General features: G+C 36.5%; 1 protein-coding gene across 4 annotated transcripts in view; it reads left to right on the top strand.

Annotated features, from left to right (window-relative positions):
- The window catches only part of WWOX (WW domain containing oxidoreductase), a 466,335-nt gene that overhangs the window by 6,000 nt on the left and 434,554 nt on the right, over positions 1 to 25,781 (top strand). For 3 of the 4 annotated variants that reach the window (XM_056501092.1, XM_056501094.1, XM_056501095.1), the window contains exon 5: positions 15,008 to 15,114. In XM_056501092.1, the coding sequence (XP_056357067.1) occupies positions 15,008 to 15,114 (107 nt within the window). Of the gene's footprint in view, positions 1 to 15,007; positions 15,115 to 17,280; positions 17,622 to 25,781 lie in introns of those variants that run through there. The other variant, XM_056501096.1, reaches the window with a different exon arrangement.

Raw genomic sequence — 25,781 nt, 5'->3', positions numbered from 1 at the left:
AATGCATTTTCAATTACTGCATTGCTGGATGCTCAAGATAAAATTCGGAAAATGCTGAGAGTCCCTTGAAAGATGGATGAACATATAAGTGATGTTTTTATTCATTCATATACTCTGCTTTAAGATGGCAATGTTAAAAACAGATCAGCCAAGATGGAATGATAGCTTAATTCACTTTATTTGTGAATCTAATACAGGGACTTCTATGTAGCTTGTCAGGAGCACTTTTTTTCCTTAGAACTGAAAAACCTTCTCAACTTCTGAAAAAGAGATGCTTTCTTAGCTACTGAGGGACTGCTTTGGATGACTGCACAGTTCTAGGGTTTTAGTGGTGCCACACTTTGCCTCATGGGTATTAACTTAACATGTCTGTAAATAGAGACACTGTCTGCCCTGTACTGGTTCTTTTCATTCCTGATTAGGAAAGTGGTCTGTAAGAATTTCCTAGATTATATGCCCACTTTCTTAACTTAATCCTTAAAGCTGCTGTGGAATGCGTGAGGGGGGAAAACGACTGAAAAATTATCTTTATAAAGAATTATTTTTGATTAGCAACTTAGAAAAGGTTAACAAATGATTCTGCTCTTACAATACAAAGAGGTCATAGCATCTTGGGAGTTATTAGTGAAATATTTTCTTTTTTATTTTGGAAGCTTTTTCTTCTGACAGTGCAGTTCAAGTATTCTTTAATGTTTCTTTGTCATCTATTTTTTTAATCTCAATCAAAATTTTAGTCTGAATATCACATTAGAAAGTTGAGGTAGCTTTTGGTCTCAGTAAAACTGGTGTATCAGAAAGAAGCAGGACAGACTTACTGAACAGTTCAGTCTTGTGCTGTCAGTCCTGATTTTAAAAGCATATTGTTCTATACATTTAAACACAAATAGTGTAAATTGTCAGTTGGTTCTGTCAGAGTCAGTAAGATTTATTCCACTGGGAGGAATTGAAGGTGTGTGCAATTATGAGTGTGATTTTTCTGTTTAAAGGTCTCAACATGAGCTTACAAAGACCTTCCCCAGCTTGCTGCTGGCATGAGGTGATTCCTGCTCACCAGTGCAGCCAGTAGAGGTCTGTGTTGCTCTTTGAAAATACTGAACAAAAGCGACCTGGTGCTTATTGCTGTTCTTAGGAAACGTTCCTGTAATTCTGTTGTTTTGTGTTCTTAATTATTAGGGCTAGAATTTTAAATTTAGAGAAGTGTGTCAGCAATTCTTCTAGGTTTAATTTTACACAGAGATGTGGTATTTTCAACTGTGTGTGTATGCAATCTCAAATGATACATTTGTAAAAAAATACTCTAACTTGATTTTAGTATCAGAACGTCAGTAGTGTAGCTAATATAATTTTCTGACTTACATAAAAATTGCTGTCTATTTTTAAGGCTCATATATGACCTGTATGACCATGGGACCATGCTGTGTTCTGATTTCTGTGTTGGGTGCAGTTGCATCTAACCCAGTGACTGTGGAGTGTGTCTGAGTGGTGAAGTGGTGTTGCAGAATATAGTGGAAAGGTAAAATGGGTCTGTTCTGTCCAGTCAGGCAGATTCCACAAAGTAAGGTGTTTCTTATTGCTTTTCCAAGATTTTATTACAAAACTGTATTGATAATCATAACCAAACAGTTGCTCAAACTGGGATTCTAATGTTTCTGCTAGGTAAAGGTCAAAAGAAGCCTGTTCATTGCTTTTGTAAGGGATGCTCAAAACAACCAGATTAGGTTTTTTCCAGATGTTGAAGAAAATCCAGAAGCTCCAGCCACAATGTGGCTTGCTGTATTTCTTTCCTTGATAATGTTTTAAATTGCTTCCTCAAAATAATTGTTCTTTAGTGTTTTGTTGGAATTCTTTTTTTTACTGGCACTTTTACTTCTGTGCAATGGAGAAGCCTTAGCCAGGAGAGAAGCTGTGGATTAGGTACTAAATCAGTGCTTAAAAGATGAATCACTGTTCCAGTAAAATTTTGGTGTGTATATACATTTGCTGTGAGAACTTACCATGGTTCTTTTATTTCTTATACAGAACTTAAGTGTTAGCAACTTTTGTCATAGTGGTGCAAAAAATTTGGAAACGTGCTTATAATCTATCTCAATTAAACATCTGCTTTATGATATAAAAATTGTTTTAAATGACTGGGCATTTAATTTTTATAAATGGTAAAGGCGTTTCTGTTTTATTCTTGTCTCCTGTAACTTTTCCTAATGAAAGCAACCTGGTCTAGTGCAAGGTGTCCCTCTCTGTGGCTGGGGATTGGATCTGGGTGATCTTTAAGGTCCCTTCTAACCCAAACATTTCTGTGATTATGTTTTTAGGTGAAAAGCTAGCTTGAAATAGTAAAAAGAGGGTTATTAAAAAACTTATGCAAGTTAGAGTGCAGCATTATCACTGAGGTTTTGAAACTCGAAAAATCTGATTATTAACTAAAAAATATTAATACATATTAGCAGAAGATGACACATTCTATTAAAACATGAACAAACCAAGGAAATGCAAAGCAACCTACTTTTTTCCTCTTAACTAGATTTAGCAGTCATACTCTTTCATTCTTTCTTTAAAAATTGATCTATGTCACACTCAGCTGATTTGCATCCCCTTATACATAGTCAGTACTTGAGAATCAGGTATATGAAATGAGGGGAAAATACTTAAACTCTGCTTTGAGCTCAACTCTCAGAATGGGGCCCTGGCAGCTTTTGAAATGTTTGTATATTTAGTGATCACCATTCCCAGTATTAAATGCTGTGGTTAATTGCAGTGGGGGTTTGTATATAGACACAAATATACCTGAATATTGTGAAACTGTGGAAGGTGACACTTTGACAATGAGTGTCTTGATAATTTCCTTAGTATTAATCATCATGGTAACAGGTAGATTATTAGGTTTGGTTCCCACATGGTGCTGCTTTTGTGGGAAGTACAAATTATGTAGCTGTGCAATTTATCTTTCTCTGTATCACCTGCACCTCCTCGTGAAATCTCTCTCATATGGGACATTATTTGAACACTTTACATCTGTGAGCAATGTAGGATGATTCTTAGATCCTTCAGTTCCCAGTATAGTAGAATATTTCTGAGTCCTTCACTGGAAAATAAAGCAATAATTTAGTGCTTGGGGATGTGGGATTAACCATGTTGATTCTGGGACCATTAGTGTCCAAGATCAGATAATGTCAAGGTGGATAAAAACTTTAAACTATTGGAAAGCTGGGATTCTTTGTTTAATACAGTGCTTACATTAATTCAGAAAGAACCCATGACCACTTATTTTTGCCATCACTTTGTTGTATTAGAAGAGAAGCTGTTTTCAGTAGCTTTTTACTTTTTTTTGCTTTTCATCAAAGTAGTATAAAAATAAGTAAACCTGTCTATAACCAACACAAAGCACATGGCCAAGGCTGCTGTGCTGTGACTTCATAGTGGCAGAAGATAATGAAAGTTTGTTTTGTAGGAGAGTTCCTGAATTCCTGATTTCTGAACTGTCACTTCTGTGTAGCAGTGTTTGAGCACTTCCTATGTTAGTATTGTTCTGAATCATTCTTGTAGTTAAAATGCAGAATCTACCTTCAGAGCCTTAATAGAACCAAGTGTGGGTAATCTTTGTTGTATTATTTAGGGCAATTAAGTGATCACTAATTGAGTAATGGTTATTTAAGCTACTACTTGTAAGAGAAGAAGAATTAAACTTTTAATACTTACCTAAATTTTGTGTGAAGACTCTTTAGGATCTCTAATAGATGCTGGCTACTTTTTACCACTATGCCCTAAATCTGTGGGCAATGGAGGGATTAGAAAAATATGGTTAAAAATAATATTTTTATTTCTGAAGGAATAAAAAATTGACTGCTCTGTACCTGCAGAGAAGAGAATTTTGTGAATATGGGGGCCTGTTGTAGTTCAGAATTTACTGAAGTTATTTGTGGGTGACAGCATTTTTACTGAGTCTTCACCAGCCTTCAAAAAGAAGGTGATATTTGCTGAATCCTAATTAGACCAGTGAATGGTCTAGTTGAAGTCAAAGTCTGATCATATGGGAGGAATTAAACATATCACTGAGTACTTGATTTTATTAGTATTAGTCTGACTGTCTTAAATATGTTCAGTGTCTTTTGCTGTACTGCCTGGAGTTTGGTGGTCTAAGCACACAGATGTTTGTCAGGAAGGAATTGTTCAGCTCTATTTTTGAGCTAGATTGCAAGTTTTCCTTGAAAAATGTGCACCTTTTTCTTTGAAAACATCTAATTTCTCTCTCCTGTTTTGACATGAAATAAAGGTTTTTGCAACTGGCAGGGCTTCTACAAAGGAACTGCCTTTGTTTCAGATTCACTTTATGATTTCTTGTATGGTTTTGGAATTTCTCTTACGCTAGAACACCTGAACTTTGTCAGTCTTGAAAAAGTCAGCTTGTTTTTGTTGGATAGTTTGTTTTGGGAAGAGGGAAGCCTCTGAGAGAAAATACATACTTGTGATAATGCCTCTTGAATGGTCTTTTCCCCAATTAAGTGAAAAGAGTTGGGGTGGAACTTTTAACTCCTGTTGGGGAATGTTTGTAGCTGTCAGTCAGGGATTAGTATTGATGTAGTTTGAACAATTAAAAATCCACTAAAAGCTATTATTTTCAAAATTTGATTAATAGAAGAGGGTTCTTTAACTTATAGAACTGTATTCTTAAAATTTATGGCAGGTAGTAGTGAGTGAGTTTTCCATGAATGCCATCACTCTGTTTTAATTCTGGCTTAATATTGTGGGATATTAATATTGCTCTGCTTTACATAAGGCTCCAACTGCTTACTTGTTACATACTGTAAATATTAAGAGGTCCCCTTGGATTTCCTGTAATTTATTTTTCTTATTGAGTAAGCTGAAAATGGTGTCAGATGTTCATACTGCTTTTTCATGTCCATTTTGATGAATCTATTTATTACTTGTGTAATGAGCAGTACACATGGTTGGTTAGCCAAGTTATTGAACTTCATCAACCTTGGCTGAAATTCACAATGCATGTGAAACTTGTTGTAACATGTAAGAAATTACATCTGGGCTAAAAGGTTCAATAATGATTACTGCTTGTAAAGGAATATTTTCACAAAGGATGGGGTTGAGCCTGTGAGCCTGTGTTGTACTTTCAGGTATTCCTTTTACAGAGAAAGAAGGAAGGATTTCAGTATCCTGTGTCCCTTTTATGCTTCCCATGCTTGGTTGTGCCAAGGTGTTACAAGGTCTTGAAACTCAAGTCTGAAACAGTAAATCCCTACCAAGAAGGAAGGGAAAGTAGACAGGTTAAAAACCTGGGAAGATAAAGATCAAAATCTTGACCTGATTAAAAGGAGTTTTATCTTCAGAATTCGTGATGCCAGAATTTTGTCTGAATTAGAGAATAAGAATAGTAGAGTGAGAAAGCAACTGATCTTACACTCATCCTAAAATCTACAATACGCAGAGGATTTTTTAAAAGACAGTGTGTGATTTATGAAAATAAAGTTGTCAAGTATCACATTCTTTCAGGAGTTCTCAAGGGAAGATCATCAGAACCAAAATTACCTTTGTCTTCCTTTTTTTAGTTAATGTTGTTTGCAGTTTTTAGGTCACACATTAAACTCTTATGCCTTTCTCTTGTTTTTATTTTTCTTCTGTGAAGGGGAGTTTTTTTCTTCTCCTTTTCCCATTCATTCTGTTGGCTTGTCATTTTAATATGTGAGATCTCTGTAGCTTTATGTTCAGCTACATAACCTCAGTATTTTTGTTCCTGTAACATCCAGCTGGTTTTGATTTCTTGCTGTACTTCTACATTATGGATTTCATCTGTTGCTTCAGGAAACTCCCCACAGTCTGTCTTCAAATCTGACTAGTTTCATAGTAATACACTCTATTTCCTCTCCTTCAATTAAGGATAGTTACCTTAGTCACTGTTCCTGAGTTCCTATTCATAGTTAATGTCTTCTTTGTATTAAAAGTACTGGTGAAGTTAGGCCTTCTGATTGTTGTTGATAGAAATAATATGTGTGAGAAAGGAGTTGTCACAGTTCAGTTCTGGGTGTATTTATTAAAATCTTGTTCATGCAGTGTGACTCAAGGTTCCAAACAATGAGTGTTGAAATTTTTCATATTTTTCCCAGGTTGTGTTATCTTTGCAGAAGGTGCATTTGGTGCCTCCTCATTATTTATTCTTTATCCAAGTGGCTTTAACACAATACATTCTCTAATTGGGTTTCCTTTATTTTTTACATGAAAATCAAAATCATTAAACTTGTGGGGCATTTTCCTCTTGGGGTGATTAGTCAAAATGCTGCCTTTGTGCAAAAAAAAAAAAAAAAAAAAAAAGCTTAAAAGTTTATGAGGAGATTTTCTAATTCTCTGATATCACAAGCAAATTGAAGGAAACACTCTCACATCATGTACTTTGAGATTCAGGAGCCTGACAGATTCTGGTAATGTTCCTCTCCTGCCCCTGGCAAGCATGAGCAGCATGTCTTGCTTCTCTACATTTGTGTATTGTAGACATTGGTTGTGCTACTTAAGATTTTGAGAAATGTGTTATTAGCTTTATTTGACTTATGGAGCAATGTATGGATGCAGTAAATTACCTACATTTACAGATTATGTCCATATCCATATTCCAGTTTGAAGTGGGAGTTGGATTGTTCTGTCACAAGATAAAATATATGTTTCTCTGAATGCTATTCTGATTCTTCAGCAGATGGAGTAATTAAGATATATTAAGAGTGGAAAATATGGCAACTAAAAAAGAAAGCTTTTTTAAGAAAGCCTTATTTGTTTGGGTCTGTGTCCAGCTGTGAGCAGATGCTGAGAGGTATAAACTTACTCTTGCTTAAAGATTTTTAATTCTGAAGGTAAAATTGGATTATTTTGTGCCTTGCTAAGCAAAGAGGAGTGCATAAAAACATGCATGATCTATTTGGCAGCACACTTCTGGCATCCTGAGTGAATGAAGATTGTGATCTGTGAGAAGGTGTCTCACTGTGTCTGTTTCTGAATTGAATCTGTGGTCCAGGGAATAGAGCCTGAGACTTCTTGGTTCTGCTCTTTGCATTTGGCACTTTAAACACTCACCTATGGCAAAACAAAAAGCTGTCTATCTTGAATATAAGGCAGAGAGAGGCTTCGTAATAGAATAGAGGAAAAATCTTGGTATGGAGTGTGTAACTGTTACTGGTGCTTTGCTTTAGGGGCTTGTTGTCACTGAGCTCTTGGGTGGGCTGCTGGTGTTCCAGCTGTCAGCAGATAGACTTCAAATGACTTCTGAAAAGATACAAGCTAATTTTGGTGTGGGAAGATGCATGGCATTTTTTTGTTCACTTCTTGAGAGTGTGGCAAAGAGGTCTTCAATTTTTTTTTTTTTTTCCTCCCCCATGGCGTTACATTGTAATTTACTTCTAATTCTTGTTTTCCATTCTCCTTGCTTTTGTGTACAGAGTTTTTTTGTTAATACTGTTCTTATTCTCCATCTTTTGTTTCAGAACTCCATCTCCTGCCTTACTTTGTATGTCGGAAGCACATGATGGATCATTTGAGTTACATAACAGCTTCCCACCTCCCTCTTCCCTTCGTAGTTTAAAGCACACCCAAAGGTTTGCCAGTTTTGAACTAGAGAGACCAATGAACCGCATCTATCCTGTACTCAGGTCTTTCTGCAGGATCCTCAAATAACTCTTATATTAACTGCCAAACTAAATAAATTGTCTTATCTCATATGGCCCAAAGACAGAGGTAGGTGGAGATGCCAGAAATCAGGTAGTGTTGTTTTAATTTTCAGTCTGTTCCTTTCCCCCGATGCAAAATGTGAGTTCCTTAGAATAGGACTTGGCTCTGTATGTTTGATTCCCTAAGATACCTTTTTTTTTTTTGTAAGCTGAACTGTGAGTTTTTTAGGACAGAACCTTGTTTTATTATTTATCTGTAAAATGTCTAGTGTGCATTTTAAAATCTTTCACTGTTTGTGTAACTGATATAAATAAATATAAAGTTTGTTTTAAGATAAAAATTGGTCCAGTTTATATTGTAGCACTTGCTCTGTATCTTTACATAACACTGAGTTTTCTCATGAAATGACTTTGAGATTAAAGCTGGGAGGATCTAGCACTTTAGCTGACAGCACAGTATGTCTTTTAATTATTCTGCCTTGGATGGAGTATTCCTCTTTATTGAATTTACTTCTTTTATTAACATTGCACTGTTGTACTTGCCAAAAGGAAATTCAAAACATGCAACTAATTTTTTTTATTATGTTTAATTAGGGCTCAGCTCAGCAGTACAGAAACCTATGATAGTGTTGGCTAAAAGATGAACAGAAATGTACTTGAAAAGAAACTAGACAATTTCTGGGTTTTTATCTCCATTTTTTGCTTTGGTAGGAAAAACTGTTGTGTTGCCAAAAGCTACTGCTGATGCAAAGAGCAGCTTTAGAGAAGTGTTTGCCAACCCCATTTCTCTGAACTTGGAACTTTAGAAAAATAGAAATCTAATAAAAAACAGTCCCAGGAGAGACAAAGATAAATTTTAAATTCTCTGGGATTTTTTCTGGTCACTTGAGTAATCTTGTCTAAGAAGGTGTGTTGAAAGTAGCAGCAATAAGGGAGGAAAAAAAGGCCCCAAAGTTTTGGAAAGGGGCAGGGATAAGCAAAAACCCCACCCTCAAAAGAGCTTTTAAAATCTAGTTGATGCTGAATGTCTGATCAGGCTTATGTTCCGTTAGGAATGCTGTGAAGGCTGGCATTTTTCCAGAACAGAAACCCTTCCAGGGTGTGTGGATTGGGTACAAATTGAAGTCTCTGTCCTGTTGGCCTTTGCTGGTGTTGGGCAAATCCTTATGGTTTGTGTGTGGGACTGGTTTAAGTTTTGTTGCCACCACCTCTCTTCAGCTCATCTCAGCTTTGCTGTTAAATAACAAAGAAGCTACAGCAGCATGCACACAAATGTTATTTATTTCCTTAATAAAGTACTTAAGTACTGGTATTTATAAATAGACTGGCTTTATTTAAGCAAATAAACAAAAGAACTGGTCACTTATCCCACAGCTCCTAAACCTTCAGGAATAGTTACTGCTGAGACATTAAGTGCCCTAAATGTCACAGCAGATTTGACTGCTCAGACCTCATCTAGATTTCATCAAGATGCTGGTTTGGTGTTGGCTTATATTATGGACAGATCTGTTGGTTTCTGCTACTTCAGATTTCAGTTAAATGTTTAATTTGGAAGTGTTTATTTTGCAGTAAAAATAGAAGTAGTGTGTTAAAAACTAGTCTAAAAAATATTTTTTTTTATCCCTTATGAATATAAGCATTTGTAATTCTGAATAATTTAGGGTTTTTACTAAAATAAAGAATGAGTCACACTAAAATAGGTTCTGCTTATTTTGAGACAAAGTGCTATTTCAGTTTTCTTTTAAAATATGTGTTACTCTATTTGACTTGACTTGGTAATAATGCATTAAATACACTTTCAGGTGGAAAGGTTTTTGTTTAGAAAATGTGAAGTTGTGTGTTGAGTTGCTTCATTTTCAGATGCCTGTCTGCCTTCATGATGTTATCTGTTACAATTGAAAAAAATTGTATGCAACAGAAAAATAAACTCTAATACATCCTTCTTAAACATTAAATTATAAAGTTAATGCTAGATGTTGATTTTTTTAAATACAGTAATTGATTTGTGTTAGGAAAACTGTCTGCCTTTCTTGCAAGAAGCCACAATGTCATCTTAAAAGACAATCAAAAGAAAACATGAATTTATTCTATGCTTGAGGAAACACTAAGAATAAAAAGTTCAAACAGAATAATCCCTCGTTTAGATGTGATGCTAAGATGTGAAATTGTGTTGATTTCTGCAAACTTTTTTAGTATTGGTAAAATGCCATAGGCCGCTGGATTTACACAATGCACTTTAAAAATATTCAGTAAAAATTTGTCTTGGGGCATGAGAAGTAGCTTGGCTCTGGCTTTAATTCCAGGCTGAAGCCCTTGGCTCTTATCCCAATGTTTATATTGGAAAGTAGCAGCTCCACACCCTGAAGATCAGCAACGTGAATTTGGATCTGCTGTGGGACCCTTGGGTAGCTGAGATACTGATCAGAGTTGTGTGGAACAGCTGAAAGGACTCAAGTCCCATCTTCCCTCATGTCTGGTGTGAGAACATGGTAGGGTTGGGTTGGTGGATCTCTTTGGAGCAGATACCAGGTGTGATTGCAGCCCCGTGGCTCTTCCTTGCAGCATATCTGTGCTGTATATGCCTGACATGGTCACTGTGCTGGATTCTTGCTTGCTTGCAGCACCATCTGTCACAAATTCAGCTTTCTTACCCTCAAATGATGAATTTAAAATTTTTTACAGCAACAACAAGCAACAGATATTTATAGTCCCATTAATTAAAGGGTGTTTTAAAATGTTTGTTTAGTGTTGTGCTGCCTTCTGAGGAAACAAAATATTTTGGGGTTTTGTCAGTGACAACAGCAGTGCACTTACTGTTAAGAATAACTTGGCCTTGCCCAGGGCAGTGTATTGCAAGAAAGTGTAAGGAGAGCATAGTTTTGGGTTGGTTAGATGGAAAACAGAACCAATGCATTACTCATCCTGTTTTGTTTGGGTTGGCTTTTTCTGTGCTTCATGACTCCAAGAAACACACATTTGTCCAATTTACACACAAAGGGAGAGGCAGGATGTATCTTTCATATAGCATCACACTTTGCAATGAAAAATATCAGTATGTGTCATTTCCATGTGCCTGCAAGCACATGGAAACAAAGGCAGTGTTAGTGTTCCATGGGAATTGCTCATTTTAAATTGAGTCTCTTAAAACATTTTAGTGCTTTAGTTGCTTGAAAACTTGCATTTGGAACAAATTGAATAATGCATCTCTTAAGATCTTATCCTAAATATCCCTACTGAAGCAGAGTGGATGCGGCCAGGCAATCCTGATGTGGAATGTGTGGTGCTTTTTTGGCTCTGAAAGGTGTGAGTTTGTCAATGATGTGATGTTTTGCATGTGCAGGCTCTGTTGGATGTTGCACTCTGGACCCAGCAGCACAGGCAGCAGAGATCCTTGTTGCAGAAGATTCTTCTCTAAATCACACCTTAGTGTTGCAGTATTTCAACCTGAAATATCCCTTTATCTGTAGCACATTTGAATCTTCTTTACTCCTGTTCTGAGGAAGTCTTGAGTTAGATTAACTGATTAACTTACTGATGTTTAGATCTTCCAAGTTTGAAGAAATATAAGTGATTTCTAGGACACAAGTACTTTTTTTTGTTTATATGTAGTTCTCTTGAGTCCCCAAAATCAGAAAACAGTCTGTTCGTGATGCAGCAGTTGGGATGAGTCTATTTTGAGTTTTGACCGTTTGTGTCAAGCAAGCCCTGTAGGCTTTTCCATTGAGAACTAAGCTGTTCAAAGAACGATGGCATCATTGTGTTTCAAATGTATTATAAAGGACAGTTCTTCAATGTGCCCTGGAGTATTTGAGCAAAGGTAGAGCAAACGGAAGAAAACTTGCTATTGTCTGAAATGTTTTTGAATTTTTCTTGTATATTCAAACCTCCTTATATTTGAAATAAAGGAATATTTATAAACATGACACCAGGCCTGGTGCAAATTCACTTTACAAAATGTCCCCCAGTGACTGATGGAGTGAATGCTGGCTGTTTAAACAAGAAATCACTGAAATACTTTTCCACTCAGTGAATCCCTTTCTCTGTTTTATAGGGACGGTTGCACCATTGGACAGAGCCCTGTTCTCATCTGGTGTGTGTTGACACAGTGTAGCTGGCATTAATTGAGCGACTCTAACTGCTTCTTAATTGACACCATTAGCTGAAAATCTGCACCAAAATTCAGTGGCAGTAGTCGACTGCAGATAGCCAGGAATGTGAGAGTATTGAACAATGATTGTAGGAGATGAAGAATGTAATTGAGTGCTAATTTCTGGGTCTTTATGAACCAATGCTGTAAGAAAGGGCTGAAGGGTTTTAAATGTCTGCAGCAAATCCCATGTGCTTGTAGCTCTCTTGTTCGTTCTGCTCCCAGTCCTTTAGGTTAGCTGGTGATGTAGAACTGTGCCATAATGTTTATCCCCATGTATGTCTTATTCTTAAAGAGGATTTTCACTTCTGAGTGTCGGATTAGAGCTCGTTCAGCCACAGCACCAGCAGCAAGAGTAGTTGATCTCAGCACAAACTTCAGATTTCCAGGGCAATTGCTTGAAATTAGTTATATAAAACATTTGCTCAAAATAGTTTATTTAAATACTCCATACAATGCAGTGATTACTTTTCCAAAGTAGATGTTATTAAGTGTGTTATTCTCCTGTCACATTTGGGGGAAGAATCTCTTTTATTCCTTGTAATTGGTTGTCCTTGATGCCCAAGTGTGTAATTCTGTGCTGTTTTTCTGGTGTAGTTTTCCCTACTTTTAAAACCCCCACAAGTAGTATATAACTTGTTGGCAGTGGGCTGTGCTGCCTCTTTTACCTGGGTTAAGTAGCTCTGCAATAGCCTAGTGCTGTGGTACAGGGAAGATTCACCCCTGGAGGATCTCACTTGTTTCATGGAAAAGAAACTGATGTCATTGCTGTGAAAGGGCTGTGTCACTAAGTGGTGGCAGTCTCAGATTAAGTATAGTATTAAGAAAATCTTTGCTTCTTTTGAAGTAATTTTGTCTGTAGAATTAAGGTTGCTCTGGTTCCTTAATTGTGCATGTCCCTTACATGGTTACTAAGGATTCTCTTTCTGTGTAACCCTGCTGCGATTTTTTCAAGGGTTTACTGTTTGGGTGTTTATGGTCTTTGTGTTTTAACTTTGGTGTATGAAACCACATTCAGTGTGGATTGTGATTCAATGGTAGTTTTTATAGAGAGGTAGGATTTTTATGTATAACGTTTAAATAGATTTGTACTTTACTCAATCCATGTGTTGGGCTGAGGTTTTAAAATTTCTTGTATATTGAAAATATAGCTGCAATTTGCTGAAGAACAAATGCTGTTGACAGACTTAATTTAACACAGTGAATCTGACAGGAAATGTTTTCCACCCTGCTAGAAGCTTCTCCCCACCTGTTTCAGCTTTTTGATACTAGGGGAGGAAAGAAGCATTAATTTTTGCAGAAGAACCAGAGAGCTAAGCTGTAAAAAGACTTGGATACTGAGGGGCTTCCAAACCCTCCTTTGGGTGTTCCAGGTAGAAGTTGCAGGTGTATCTGTTATAAATAAAGTGCAGGAGTGTTTTTGAATTAGTTTAAGATATGTCTGATGGGGAGACATGTCAGCACTTCACCTGTGGCAGCATTCAAATGGAGGTTTTTTTAGCACATGATTTAATGTAAAGTTCAGAACATGTCTGCCTAAGGGTGAAGAATCACTCTTTGAAGCTCAGAAAAGAGCAAGGACATCCTAAAGAGAAGTGCTTAACACTGATCTCCAAGTTTGCAGGGAAGATTTGAGATAGCATAAAATGAACTAAACTCACAGCATGTAACTTGCCTAGTTTATAATGAGTATCAAGTTATTAACTATGGGGGAGAATGGCATGGAATTTATTATTTTGCATGGTTTATTATTTTGCACAGTGTGACATGGGGTAGAGTTAGCAAAACATTATCATGCTTTGCTAATTAATCTGGCCACCAGCTCTCAATCTGTTTAACAATAGCAAAACTATTCCCAGACATTCCAACTAGTTTTTAATAATACAGTCAGCTAGTCAAAATAAGTATTCTTGTGAAAACAAGAAGCACAGCAGCTAGCTAATGGTACATCTTATATTACTTACATGAAAAATTCTAGTTAAATATGCTTAAAGTGGAATTAGGAACAAGGGGAATCTTTGCATATGCTGTATATCTTAATTCATGTGCATGCAATGAATTATCCAGGTAATTAAAGTTACTTGGTGCAGTGAATGGCTTTAAAGGAGAGGCAGGAAAATTGCTTGGACTTAAATACCGTAAGTATGTAATTGCAGAAAATTGTATAAATTTGTCTTGGTGTCTGTTGTTTCTATAATGTAAGTTATGTTTTGTGCTGTAACTGGATTTTGTTGCTGCAGGGTGTTTTAGAAGTGAGACAGCCCATCTTCACAGGCTTTTTGGTAAACAGTCTTTAACAGGAAATCATGAACACGATTTAAATGTCATAAAGCTAAAACAAATGCCTCTTTGCTTTGAATTCTTCACATACTCAAATTGTTGGGCATTCCAGTTTGATTCTTCCTTTCATAGTTTAGGCTTTTCTAATTGAACTCATTAAGCTGTGTTTTGCCTCTTTCAGCTAGAAGGCAATTCCTGTCATTGGCTCACTTCTCCATGGAGATGGACACCCAGTGATACCATTAACTGCATCACAAATATGTAGTAGCTCACTTCTGGTAGAAACCCAGGTTTTGGCTTAGTTCTCTACACTTCATGGGCATTCTGCTCTCCTCAAAAGTCCTCATCTCCTGTTGTAAATTCTCACAGTTTTCTTCCAATTAAATGAAGTTTACTTTGGACCAACTTCTATACTGCTTTTCATTAGTGAATTGAACAGTGAAACAAAGTTTTGTTCCCCAGCCACAGGTGGTCCTCAGATTGATGACTCTGAGGCCGACCGTGCATCTAAAGAGCCCTGAGCTCAGTTTTGGATATTCTGTCGCTTCCAGTGTGAAGTTGCCAGGCACATTGGCCCTGCAGCCTCTCTGTGTGGCACATTGTTCGCAGTCAAGGAAGGAACACATCCAATCCTGCCCTTCTAACAGCTGAGGATACCAGCAGACAGAGAAGTTGAGTCTGTTTTCTGAAGATGCCAAACCTGTTTTGCACAAAATATATACAGTTATTGTCCAAAAGACCTGGTCAAATGGAGGTGTCTGTGTTTCATGTGTGTTCTTAAAAGCTGAGTCCTGGTGGCTGTCAGGTCCTCAGACTGCAGGTGGCCTTAAGTGTACTTAAATGTGTGGCTCTTGTTTTCAGGTAATTTTATAGCTCTGTGCTGTTACTGGGATCTGTTTCTGACCAGGACAATGTTTTTCCCTAGGTTTTGAAACCGCCAAGTCCCTCGCCCTGCACGGGGCGTGTGTTATCCTGGCCTGCAGGAGTCTGGCGCGAGGCGAGGACGCCGTGCAGCGCATCCTGGGGGAGTGGGTGAGTGCCTGCACAGTGCCCAGCACGGAGCTGTGCTTCCAGAGACAGAAACCCTCTGTGCCAGCAGGCAGGCAGAGCACTGCCCCCTGAGAATCTGAGCAAAAAGTGATTTCTCTTGTTTGGTAACAGCGTGCTCAGTCGCTGCTGCATGGGTGATAGAGGTTTTTCATTCCTTAAGAGTGTGTTGGGCTGCAAGGCTTGATGTGCTGTTATCCATGTTATTAATGGGTGATTTGTAAGGGAAAAACAAATGTTTGGGAGAACCAGTGAGGCTTGGTTCATAGAAAAGAACATTCCAGAGCCAAAGTGAATGACTATCCAAAGGAGTATGGACACAGACCTCAAAACAGCCTGTTTTGCCCATAGCTGTTCTACAGTGAGAGATTTCAGAGAATCATTTTTGTACTTTTCAAACACAAGAATGTTTCTCCTTTTCCCTGACTTCATTAGGCTCTGCAGCCTTGCTGCCAGGCTGTCTCAGTGGTTTTTTCCTTCTAGCTTCTTCCCACTTTCTTTCATTTTTCTCCAGTTTTTGTCACACCAACACAAGCAGTCCCATCTATTGCCTTGTTGCTCTTTGACTTGTAACTTTCCCTGATCCCCATTTTAAAAATGATCTTCTAAGGACCTTATTAAAATTTATTCAGTTGTCCTATTTTTTTCTTCCCACTATCATTTATTTGCTAGAGAGGATTGCAAGCTGTTTTTGTTTGAGCTTGCTGGGACTGCTGACTTCCAGGAGAGAATGTGGTGACATCTCTACACTTAAATGAATAAAAAACCAATGGATCAGATTCTTGGTTTTTTATTTCTTTCCAGCTAAAATTAGTGATGAGTGTTTTCCTTTTATTTCATGAGCTCTCAAAGTATTTCAACTGCTCCCAGATGGCATGGGAGAGCACTCAGTAGTATTAATATCTACACATAAGTAGTCTAAAGATAATTATAATATTTATTAATAAAAAAAAAAAAATGGTGCTTACTTACATGTATTTCCACATAAGTTATACCCTCAGTATTGCTAATTTTTGTCACCACAAGTTTCATGAAGAATCAGTCTTTGGATTTAGGCCTTTTTCTCTTGCCCAGTTCATGTGAATGATTTTGAGTAAAGGGTTGGTTGGGAAAAATGTCTTCCTTGCTGCTTTTATCCCATTCAAACTCTCTTTTTTTTTTTAATATATATATTTTAAAAATAAAAGCAAAATATTTCAATAGCATAGAATTCCAACAGAGGCCAGCATAGTGTGTGTTCTCTTTCAATAGAATTGGATTTGGTGATATTCTGTTTGAATTTGATAGTCCCAATCCTGCTAAATATGGCTGTTTATGTGGGTTTTATTTAACTAAAATTAGGCAATGGTGAAAACCTTTTCTTTGAAAAATACCCCATCACCCTCTTAATCCATAACCATATCTCTGAGCACTTTGAAGACAATGGGAGATCAGAATACTTGTCTTAATACCTGTATTATCTCACCAAAAGTTAATAAGTTGTTAATTGAATGAAGAACGTTGAAGGTCAAATTACTTCAGAAAACTGCATTTATTTACTAACAGTTTTTCAAATTCTAATTGTTCAGAAAAGGAGTCTCATCTGTAAACTGGTAGCTGGAAAACCTTCAATGCATCTTGGTAATGGCTTTGTTGTTGTTTATTGAGAGGGACTAATTAACTTTGATTATTGCACTAATATTATGGCACTTTGACAGTCCCTCAGATTTATGACTCTGGGAAAATAAACAAATGAAATGCAGGTGCTGGAGCAGAAAGAATAAGTTATTACTGAACTTTAATTACTTGGAGTGTGTAACCAGGAGAGAATTAGTTGATGAATTACAAGATGCTTAAAATTTACATCAAATTGTAAGCAATCTTGAGGAAAACAAACACAAAAACCCGCCCCAAAATCAGTTACTAAAAACAAAGAGACAAAGATTAATTTGACTGATTTGCTTCCAGGATTAAAATATCGATGTAAAATATTAATTTTTAGCTTATAGGTGTAACTACAGGAAGTTGTTAATTGAAAATCCTTTTTGAAAGAGTTTAAAAAAAATCAACAACCTCTGCATGTGATTCAGGTGAATTCTCAGTATGTAGCTGCAACTGTTAAGCCAGAAAGAACTTCAAAGCATTCACAGAATTTTATCTCTTCTGTCCTAGGGAAAGCAAAATTATTGAAAAGAAGTTGATTTACTTTTCGATTTGGAATCAATTTAAAGAAAAATACAGCTGCTTAGGTTGCAGCCTCACAAAGCCTCATGTTCATGGTACTCAGGTAGTATTTTCAGCAGTAATAGTGTTACCTACTTGCTTTATGTTTTCTTGTAAATCTTTGAGATTAAGTCTCTCAGATGCAGTATTAAATACAATGTTCCTCCAGTAATTTGAGGGGTAGAAATTTGATAAATATATTCCTACTCTTCATCTGAGTTCCCAGCCTCTTTTAATTTGAGTGAAATATGCTCTTCTAATAAAAAACCCCCCAAACCAACTCTTTTCAAATGGACTTCTAGTGTGTTTACCTGTCTAAAGTATGGAGTTTTATTACTGTGTTCTAATATAATTGTAAATCGTTATATAATTATATATATTATACTAAATAATATAATTAACATACATTATATAGTATATATAATATGTATTATATATAATTAATATATATTTTGTATGTATGATGGATATGTATAATGTAATTGATGTTTCTATGTATATTAACAAAAGAACTGTGTACCCTATGCTGACTTTTCTGTGGGACAGTGTCCTTTGGTACTCAAGGTTTAGATAGTGGACACAGAATATTTCTTTTTCCATTCTTTGTTGATACAAAAGAGTTTCACATACTTTGCAAGAAGAGCAAATAATTGAAAGTGTGTAACAAACTAACTTATTATTTCAAATTTGGATGCAATTATCTAATTGAAATCCTTTATTAACTAAAATATATATGGAAAAAACTGTAATTTTTAAAACCCCAACCACCACTTCTGCCAAACCAGAACAAAACAATCCAAACCCAAATCAAACCTAGTAATGCAGCATTTGAAAATAGAGTTCAGTGTACATAAAATAACAGTACTAAGGAAAACCACCCAGCTTGGTCCCTTAGTGAGTCTGTTTGTGACATCCTGTCTGGAATGCCACAGACTGAGTGTCTGCAGAAACACTGCTCTGCTCTGGGCCTCTTGTACTTCAAAATCAGTTGTTAGGCAAAAAATGCAGTTTCAGTTTGCGTGCAGTGAAAGCTGAAAATCAAGTTTCTAAAGACAAAATGGGACGGCTAAATGGCTGGGGAAAATCCAGTTGTTAAGATTTAGAGAAAAAAGCAGGAATAATGGGAGAAAATAAGATTTTTTTCAGATTAGCTGCCATTATGTTTAGAAAGCAAATGCAAACTGATCTTAACTGGCTGTTGTAGACAAATCTGAAGAACTTTGTTTGTAACAATTTATGCCTGAAGAGCTGTTTTATAGGGAGTTTGAGCCATTTGAGTAGGGATTACCCATGTAAACTTGCTAATTACTTTGGTTAACTGACATTTGTTTGCAACCTGCAGTATTCCAGTTATTTTCTTCCTAAACCACAGCAGAATTTTGCTAATATTGCAAATAAGGGGTAATTGCCTTGTGTAAAGCATTGTGACAAGTTTCAATGTGATTGGTCTGGCTGGTCTATCAAATATAATTTTTATGGAGGGGTATGGTTGATTATATTGGTGCAATCTAATGTTTATACATGCATATATATATAGACAGAAAAAGGAATAGAAAATATGGAAAGGCAGCAGATAAAAAGAGAGATCAGTATTGCTTTACATTTGATATCTTGAAAATGAGTGTTCATGCACGAAGACGTTCAATATCAATTTAAAACTGTTTGATAATTTCTTGCTCGGAAAAGAGGAAATTAGAATTCTAGAGTTATGATTCATTTTAATCAGAAAGAAATTGTCAAACATAAATCTCTCCTTGAGTAGTGAAAAGGCCTGAAAGCAGCCAAGAAAAATATCAATACTTTGCAAAGGAGGAATGATTGTTCCAATTCGTAGCTTAATTGACTTTGAGGCTTAATGAAAAACACTACAGGGCTGTTTGTACACATAGTTGCTCTGACGAACATGGAAATCTATGCTCCAGGAAGAGAGGCTAGGTAATTTATTTTACATTATTATTGATATAATTTTCTAATTGAGTATGAGCAGAATGTTTGGATAAGACTGCGTAGCTCCAGATGTTGGTATTCTCAAGAAAATACTTAAAGAGTATGAATGAATAAAATATTTCATAAATCACAGCTTTTCTTGCCAAGAACCTCTCATTTATTTATTCCTGTCAAATAGTCTTTGAAGAAGATATTAAAAGAGAAATTGTAAGTTTAATATTTCATAAAAAGTATAATGTTTCTTTGGTAATTATTCCTCAGTGTTAAACCTACAGCTACATTAAAGATAAGATTAAACTGTAAAAAGAACATTTAGGTTTGCTGTTTAAGTAGAGACTCACAAGGCAGAGATGTGACAAGAGAGAAAATCTGTGAAGAAAATCAACCAAACAAACGTGACTCCTTGCTGTATTCCTTTCCCCTGAAGTATTCTTCACCAAAGGAGTGATTTATATTCTTGCTGATTAAGTAACTGAATGAAATTAAAACCTGATAAGTGAGTCTTTGTATTCCAATTGTGATCCTGTATAGTGCAGAAAGACAAGAAGCAAACTGGGCACATTTACCAGACCATGGGCAACAATTTTCATGTGGCCACTGTGTGTGTTTGCCCCCCGAGGAAGGGGCTCTGTTTTCCCATGTAGTGTTTTGTCTCCACTGCTGTCCTTGTTTTAGAATTTTTTGTAAACCTCCTCATGGTTAGTGACAGGTTCTCATTTATGGGAAGACTGTCTAGATGGCTTTGGAGATGTAGTAAATACTGACTGGAACCACAGTCTTTTAGAATCAAAGTTTCAAAGTGGTGCTAAATAAAAGCTCTTAAAAATAATCCTCAAAATAGGAAATATTTCAGTATATCCTACAAGTAAAGCACATGAATTTCTGTGAGAATATTACTTCCAATATTCTCTTGCTATTTTGTAATAAATAATTGTCATGTTTCAAAGTAGGATATCCTAAGCTATGTATTGCTGACTCACATGCCATCAGTTTAATACACAGTTAGAAAGACCTGCAATATATGGACATATTTCATTTTCCAGTGCTTGAGCAGTGTCCATGCTGAAGAATCAAGTTAAAGGTGGTTATCCAAGCCTTGCTGTAGGGAAAAAGCCTTGCAGGAAGGGGCAGTATCTTGTATTAAATGAACTGGTAAAGCAATAAAAAAAAATCTGCATCAACTTGTCTCACTTGCAGCTGTGGACACTCCAGCTAAAGAATTATTGCCTCTTCTGAGTATAAGGCCTTTTTTGGATTCTTAAGAGTGTGATCCAGATTTTTCTGAGATGAAGGGATCTGTTAATTAACTAATTGCGATGCAATCAGACCATATGTTACTTGTGGAGAATTGACAGTATAAACATTACCCAGTCCTGTTGCTAGCAACAACTCATTGGGACCAATATGAACACATGACCAAATTTTGGCCATAATGTTTAAGAATTCAGTAAGTTTGTGTGAGTAATCTGCTCAGCTGAGAAACCTTAAGAGAGTGATGTGTGCTACAAAGCTATTTTCCAAATACAGATGCTTAAAAATCCCCCCACATGAAGTTAAAAACATGGAACAGTATGATCAACATTACATGGATGGATTGTTGAGATTTTTTTTTTTTTTTTGGTACACTATAAACATATGGCATGAATTTGATTTCATTACAGATGCTGAGAAAAGGGAAAGGCAAATATTTATATTGCATTCATGTTTTACAGTAAAAACACTGTTGAGTTTGTTTATACAGTTCCACTGTTACAGTTTTTATGGTTAGTAATGAAACCGCTGTAAAACCGAGTCTGAATTATATAGCAGATGTGTTAGGGAACTTTCAGGGTTGGGCATCCTCCTGAATACTGATAGCAGTTACTTGGAGAGTGGATGTTCTGGTTTACATCTTCATCTGCAGCTAGCTCTGCACTGGTGCTGTATGGATTCCTACAGCTGATGGGGTTTTATTATTTATTATGATGAAGCCCCCATGCCCAGAGGGCAGCGTGCCCAGCACCTGACAGGGTGCACTGGCTGCACTGCTGCTGCAGGGACAGGGTTTGGGAGATGCTGCCTTTGGCAACTCCCAGCCCCCAAACCTGATGTAACCCTTAGACCTTGATCCTTGCCCAAATCCAGGAGCAAACCCTAAATCTGTTTGCACCCCAAACCACCCAGGTGTGAATGAATTCATAATGCTGTGCACAGCTGATAGAAACTGAGTGCTCCCACAGCTTTGAGGTTGCAAGGTTTTTAACACAGTAAGACAATTTGCCATGATTTCCTTCAGTTAAGAAAAAAGCTGTCTTTTGAGTTGGCTTAATTACCTCTACTCTCACAATTCTCTTCACCTTCCAATATCTGTTACACGTGTATTAAAAAAAAAATTCTAAAATGTAATTTTGAAAGGAGTCACAGTATTTCACTATTCCTTAATTTTTTCCTCCAGTCAGCAGAATTTTATACATAGAAATGTTGAAGTGATCTTTTTGGTAATTTGTTTCTTTAGCACAGCCCTGCTGTTCTTAATCTGGAAATGTGAGTCGCAAAATCCCTACCATGCCTAAAGCTTTATAATAATACTACTTAAATGCAGTTTGAGCTTTTTAACAAAAAAAAAAAAAAAAAAAAAAAATTAAGACCCCATCCTTCCCCTCAGACAGTAACAGACCTCAGGATAACCCCTTTAAAAACTGCATTTCATGCTTGGTCTTCAGTTAAAAGTCACTAGGAGACACTGTGTGCTCAAATATATCACTAACCTGACTGGGAATGTCTGCACTTTTATAAAAAAAGTAGACTTTGTATGTTGACTTGAATGTATCTCAGGACAGAAAGTTTGGGTTTTCTCTGATAATTTATATATTTAGTGTAACTAGGGCTTGGTCTTTTCCTGTGCCTTTCTCTCAGAATGCATTTTATAAAACTATTTAATGTTGCTGGTGTTGAAAACTTATTTATTGCAGTTCAGACAGGTATGTTCCTACATCGAGTGAGTTCTGCTGTCACTGGATTTCTAGCTGTCAGTTCTGGGAGAGGAGGAATTAAAGTGTCTGGATATAATATGTATTTTTTTTTAAACCATCTTCACAATTAATCTGATTGTAACATAAGCTTGTAATATATTCCATTAATGAAGAAGACAAGCTTAGCTTATGGTAAATACAGTACTAAGTGTTTATAGTGCATTTCATATTTTACATGATTCCCTTTATAATTCTGCTTATCTTTTCATTCTAATTCCCCAAAGGATGTATAAAAGAACCCCTAAAGAGAGTAATTACTGCTCTATTCCTTAACCAAGGCTCCTCTTGCAAAAAGAAATCTGAGCAGCTTTTTAAAGAAGGCAGTTTTAAATAAAAATGCAAATAAGCTGCTTTGTAACCACATTAATTACCCACCTAGCCTCTTATTACCGTGTTTGTATTGTTTGCAAACACTATTTACAGTCGTGTGGAAATTACCATTCCTGGGCTGGAGGAGCTGCTGGTGGTGGGTTGTGCTTTGGACCCAATTAGAGTGAGCCCTGTCTCCAGCGGGGCTCGGGGGAGCAGGAATAGCCTTGCACTGTCAAAGCACGGCATTAACTGGGCTGCACAGCACTGCCTTGTAATTACAGCACTGCTCCCCTTCTGCCTCTGCAATGAGCCTCCTTCTCTGCATGTTAAACTGGGCAGCCTTGTGTCTTGCTAATGATTTAATGTGCACTCTGATCTTTTTTTTTGTGAGAGTCGTGGTATAATCTGGCCGGTCGTTTTTGTCACCAGATCCGTCCTTTGCTTTAATTTTATAAAAAGCAAACAAAAGACTTGTGCTTTTATGTTCAGGATCTTACACATTTCCATGTAATTGTGTTTTTTTTCCTCATTGACCTCTCAACTTACTTAGTTTATTTCATCAGCAGAAAGGAACAGGATGGGCTATCTGTTGGTGTTGCAAGCAGTGTTAGAGGGCAAGAATTGTATCTCTTCCAACACACTGAAGCAACAGAATGCTTCATAACAAAACACAGTCTTGTTAAGTTCAGCCTACACTTGTTGCTAACCTAGTGTATGTTTTGTTCTTGTCTTGGTTTTCTCTGTCACAATTCTAAAATGGGCTAAAAATTGCCTAGAAATTAAGACAAAAACCAAAGAGGTGACTCAACATTTATGTTTTTAGACTTATAAATGTTTCCAAAGCCCAAAGAATTTCATTTGATGATTCATAGAGCCTGCAATGTGAAGAATCAGTTCTTTAAGATTTATTTTCTTAAGCTTGTAACCAGTCTATCAATATGGTAAATGAATTCTTTGAAGTACAGAAATGTATTTTGGTTGAGCTCAGTGTGGGGAAGAAAAAAGGTAGAGAGATTATTCTCTTCCTTCTTGTAGATCTGCAATTCTGTGACAATGTGATAATGTTTAAAGGATTCTTGATGATAAACCCAAAAATCTTAAGGTCCTACTGTAATACTAAATACAGTAGTGTAGGAAAATATTAACTCCGGGATGGTGTAGTACAACTTCAGAATTCTTATACATTAAAAAGAAGGAAAAAAAGAATAAAAAGTGATTGCAGGTTCACTTGCAGTTTTAACAGTGACAAGGGACTAATGTGAGGGCATCAAAAGAACCCCTGACTTATTTAATGATCCACAATAGCTTATAAAACTGAAGATAATTATCAGGCTTATAAGACTACTGAGCAGCATAAGTGACATAAAACAGTAGCTGGACTTCAACAGGAATGCAGGAGATATCTTGGAAACAGACTTGCCTAGTAGAGTGCTTGAAAAGTACTAATAATATATGTGCTTGTCAATTATATTTGTAGACCTTTTATTACTGTAAAACCAAAGTATCATACTTTTTGTTTAATTTACTGTCCTTTCTAATTTCTCCTCATCCTTAAATTCCCTTTTATCTTAATAATCACCTTTGGAGCTGGTGTGCTAAACTTGTTCTTTCCCCTATTTCATTTGGGGCAACTGAGACTGAGTATTAACTTCAACAAGAAACTTTGCTTATCAAACAAAAGCATGGAATTAATGCAGCAAAATGAGTATTTGGGGTAGTTTTTATTGCTTTGTTTTTACTAGAGCCAGGCAAAATAGGCTTTGAACCAACTTTGCAGTCAGTGGGCAGAACTGAAGGGACTTAAGGCTCTTAGACATCAGACATCCCTTGAGAGTAGGTGGGAAAGAAGTACAAGATCCCAGTTCAGGGAAGATTTCAGTTTGCACTTGTATTCTCCTTGGGGTGCTGAGAGTTCTCCAGAGTTGTTACTTTGGTGTGTAGAAGAAGGACCTGCACACTGCCTGCAGGACATCAGGAGCTCTGAAGTGACATTTATGATCAGGGAGCTTTAATATTTTCCTCAGTTATACCAGCTTATAAATTTTAGGAACTGCTCATTAATATAGTCATGTTTAACATGTTATGGCTACAAACAAAGACACCAATGTATGTACTCATTCCTAATTAATTTGTGTAATTATGTTTTATAATCTAGGTGTTTGCAAAGCAGAACATAGTACACCCCATTTACTATCTGCTGTAGCTAATAAAAAATAATAGAATGAAATAAATCTGGAAACTAACTTTAATTGTAAGTATAGATTAGTTGTAAATTGTATCTTTGTTGTGTTTATTTTTAATTCTGCAGTGTTGCAGGTTTGTAGAACATCCCAATTAGTGTAGTTATTCGCAGTAATGATGACTTAATTGCTGTAAATGCTGAATGTTATTTCAGTGACAATTTAAATACAGTACTGAGATACTTTTAAAAAATGTAGGACTAGAAAGAAAGGAAAAAAGAAATGGTGGCAATAATGAGACTGGTTAGTTTTATAAAGATTTTTTTCGCATTCAAAGTGATAGTCTAGATAAGATGATTAAAAATACATGAAGAAGGAAGAAATATAACATTTAAGAATAAAGTCTTGCCATCTCAGCTAATTCCATTGTAGATATGGACACAAACAAGGTAAACCTATGTATTATGCTATGCACTTAAGTATTAATTAAGAACATTTGATTGAGCTCATCTGAAATTGGTTTCTATTCTTGCAATGCTGTTTATGTTTTCCTGCCCAAGCCTCTCTGGCTTCACAGCTCATCTCGTGCAGGTTGGGAGCCCTCCATGCCCACAGTGCTTCTTTGCTATCTCAGGCAGTGGGTGTTGTCACGTTTGTTTCTGTGAATGTGTTTAAAGAGTAGAAAACGCCTCTAGCTGAAAAGAGGAGTGTTTTCCCTTCTGATGAACACTAGTAAATCCTCCTGCTTGGAAAGCTGTGGAATACACCTGTGAGAAATGAGCTGATCCACAGTGTTTCCTTGAGCATGCATGCTGTAAGAGATATTAATAGCTTCCTTCAGCACTGTCCCACTTAGAGGAACTTTGAAATGAAATATTTCATTCTGTCCTGGTTAAATTAACCTTACATTTTCCTCTGAAATGGCGTGACTACCTAGAGAAAATTTGAAGTGTACTATGTACATTCACCCTGCAGAGTGGAAAATGGTATCCAAGGTAGT

This window comes from Oenanthe melanoleuca, chromosome 11 (assembly GCF_029582105.1).
Source record: "Oenanthe melanoleuca isolate GR-GAL-2019-014 chromosome 11, OMel1.0, whole genome shotgun sequence".
Taxonomy (NCBI): domain Eukaryota; kingdom Metazoa; phylum Chordata; class Aves; order Passeriformes; family Muscicapidae; genus Oenanthe; species Oenanthe melanoleuca.
This window is presented reverse-complemented; position numbering and strand designations above follow the sequence as displayed.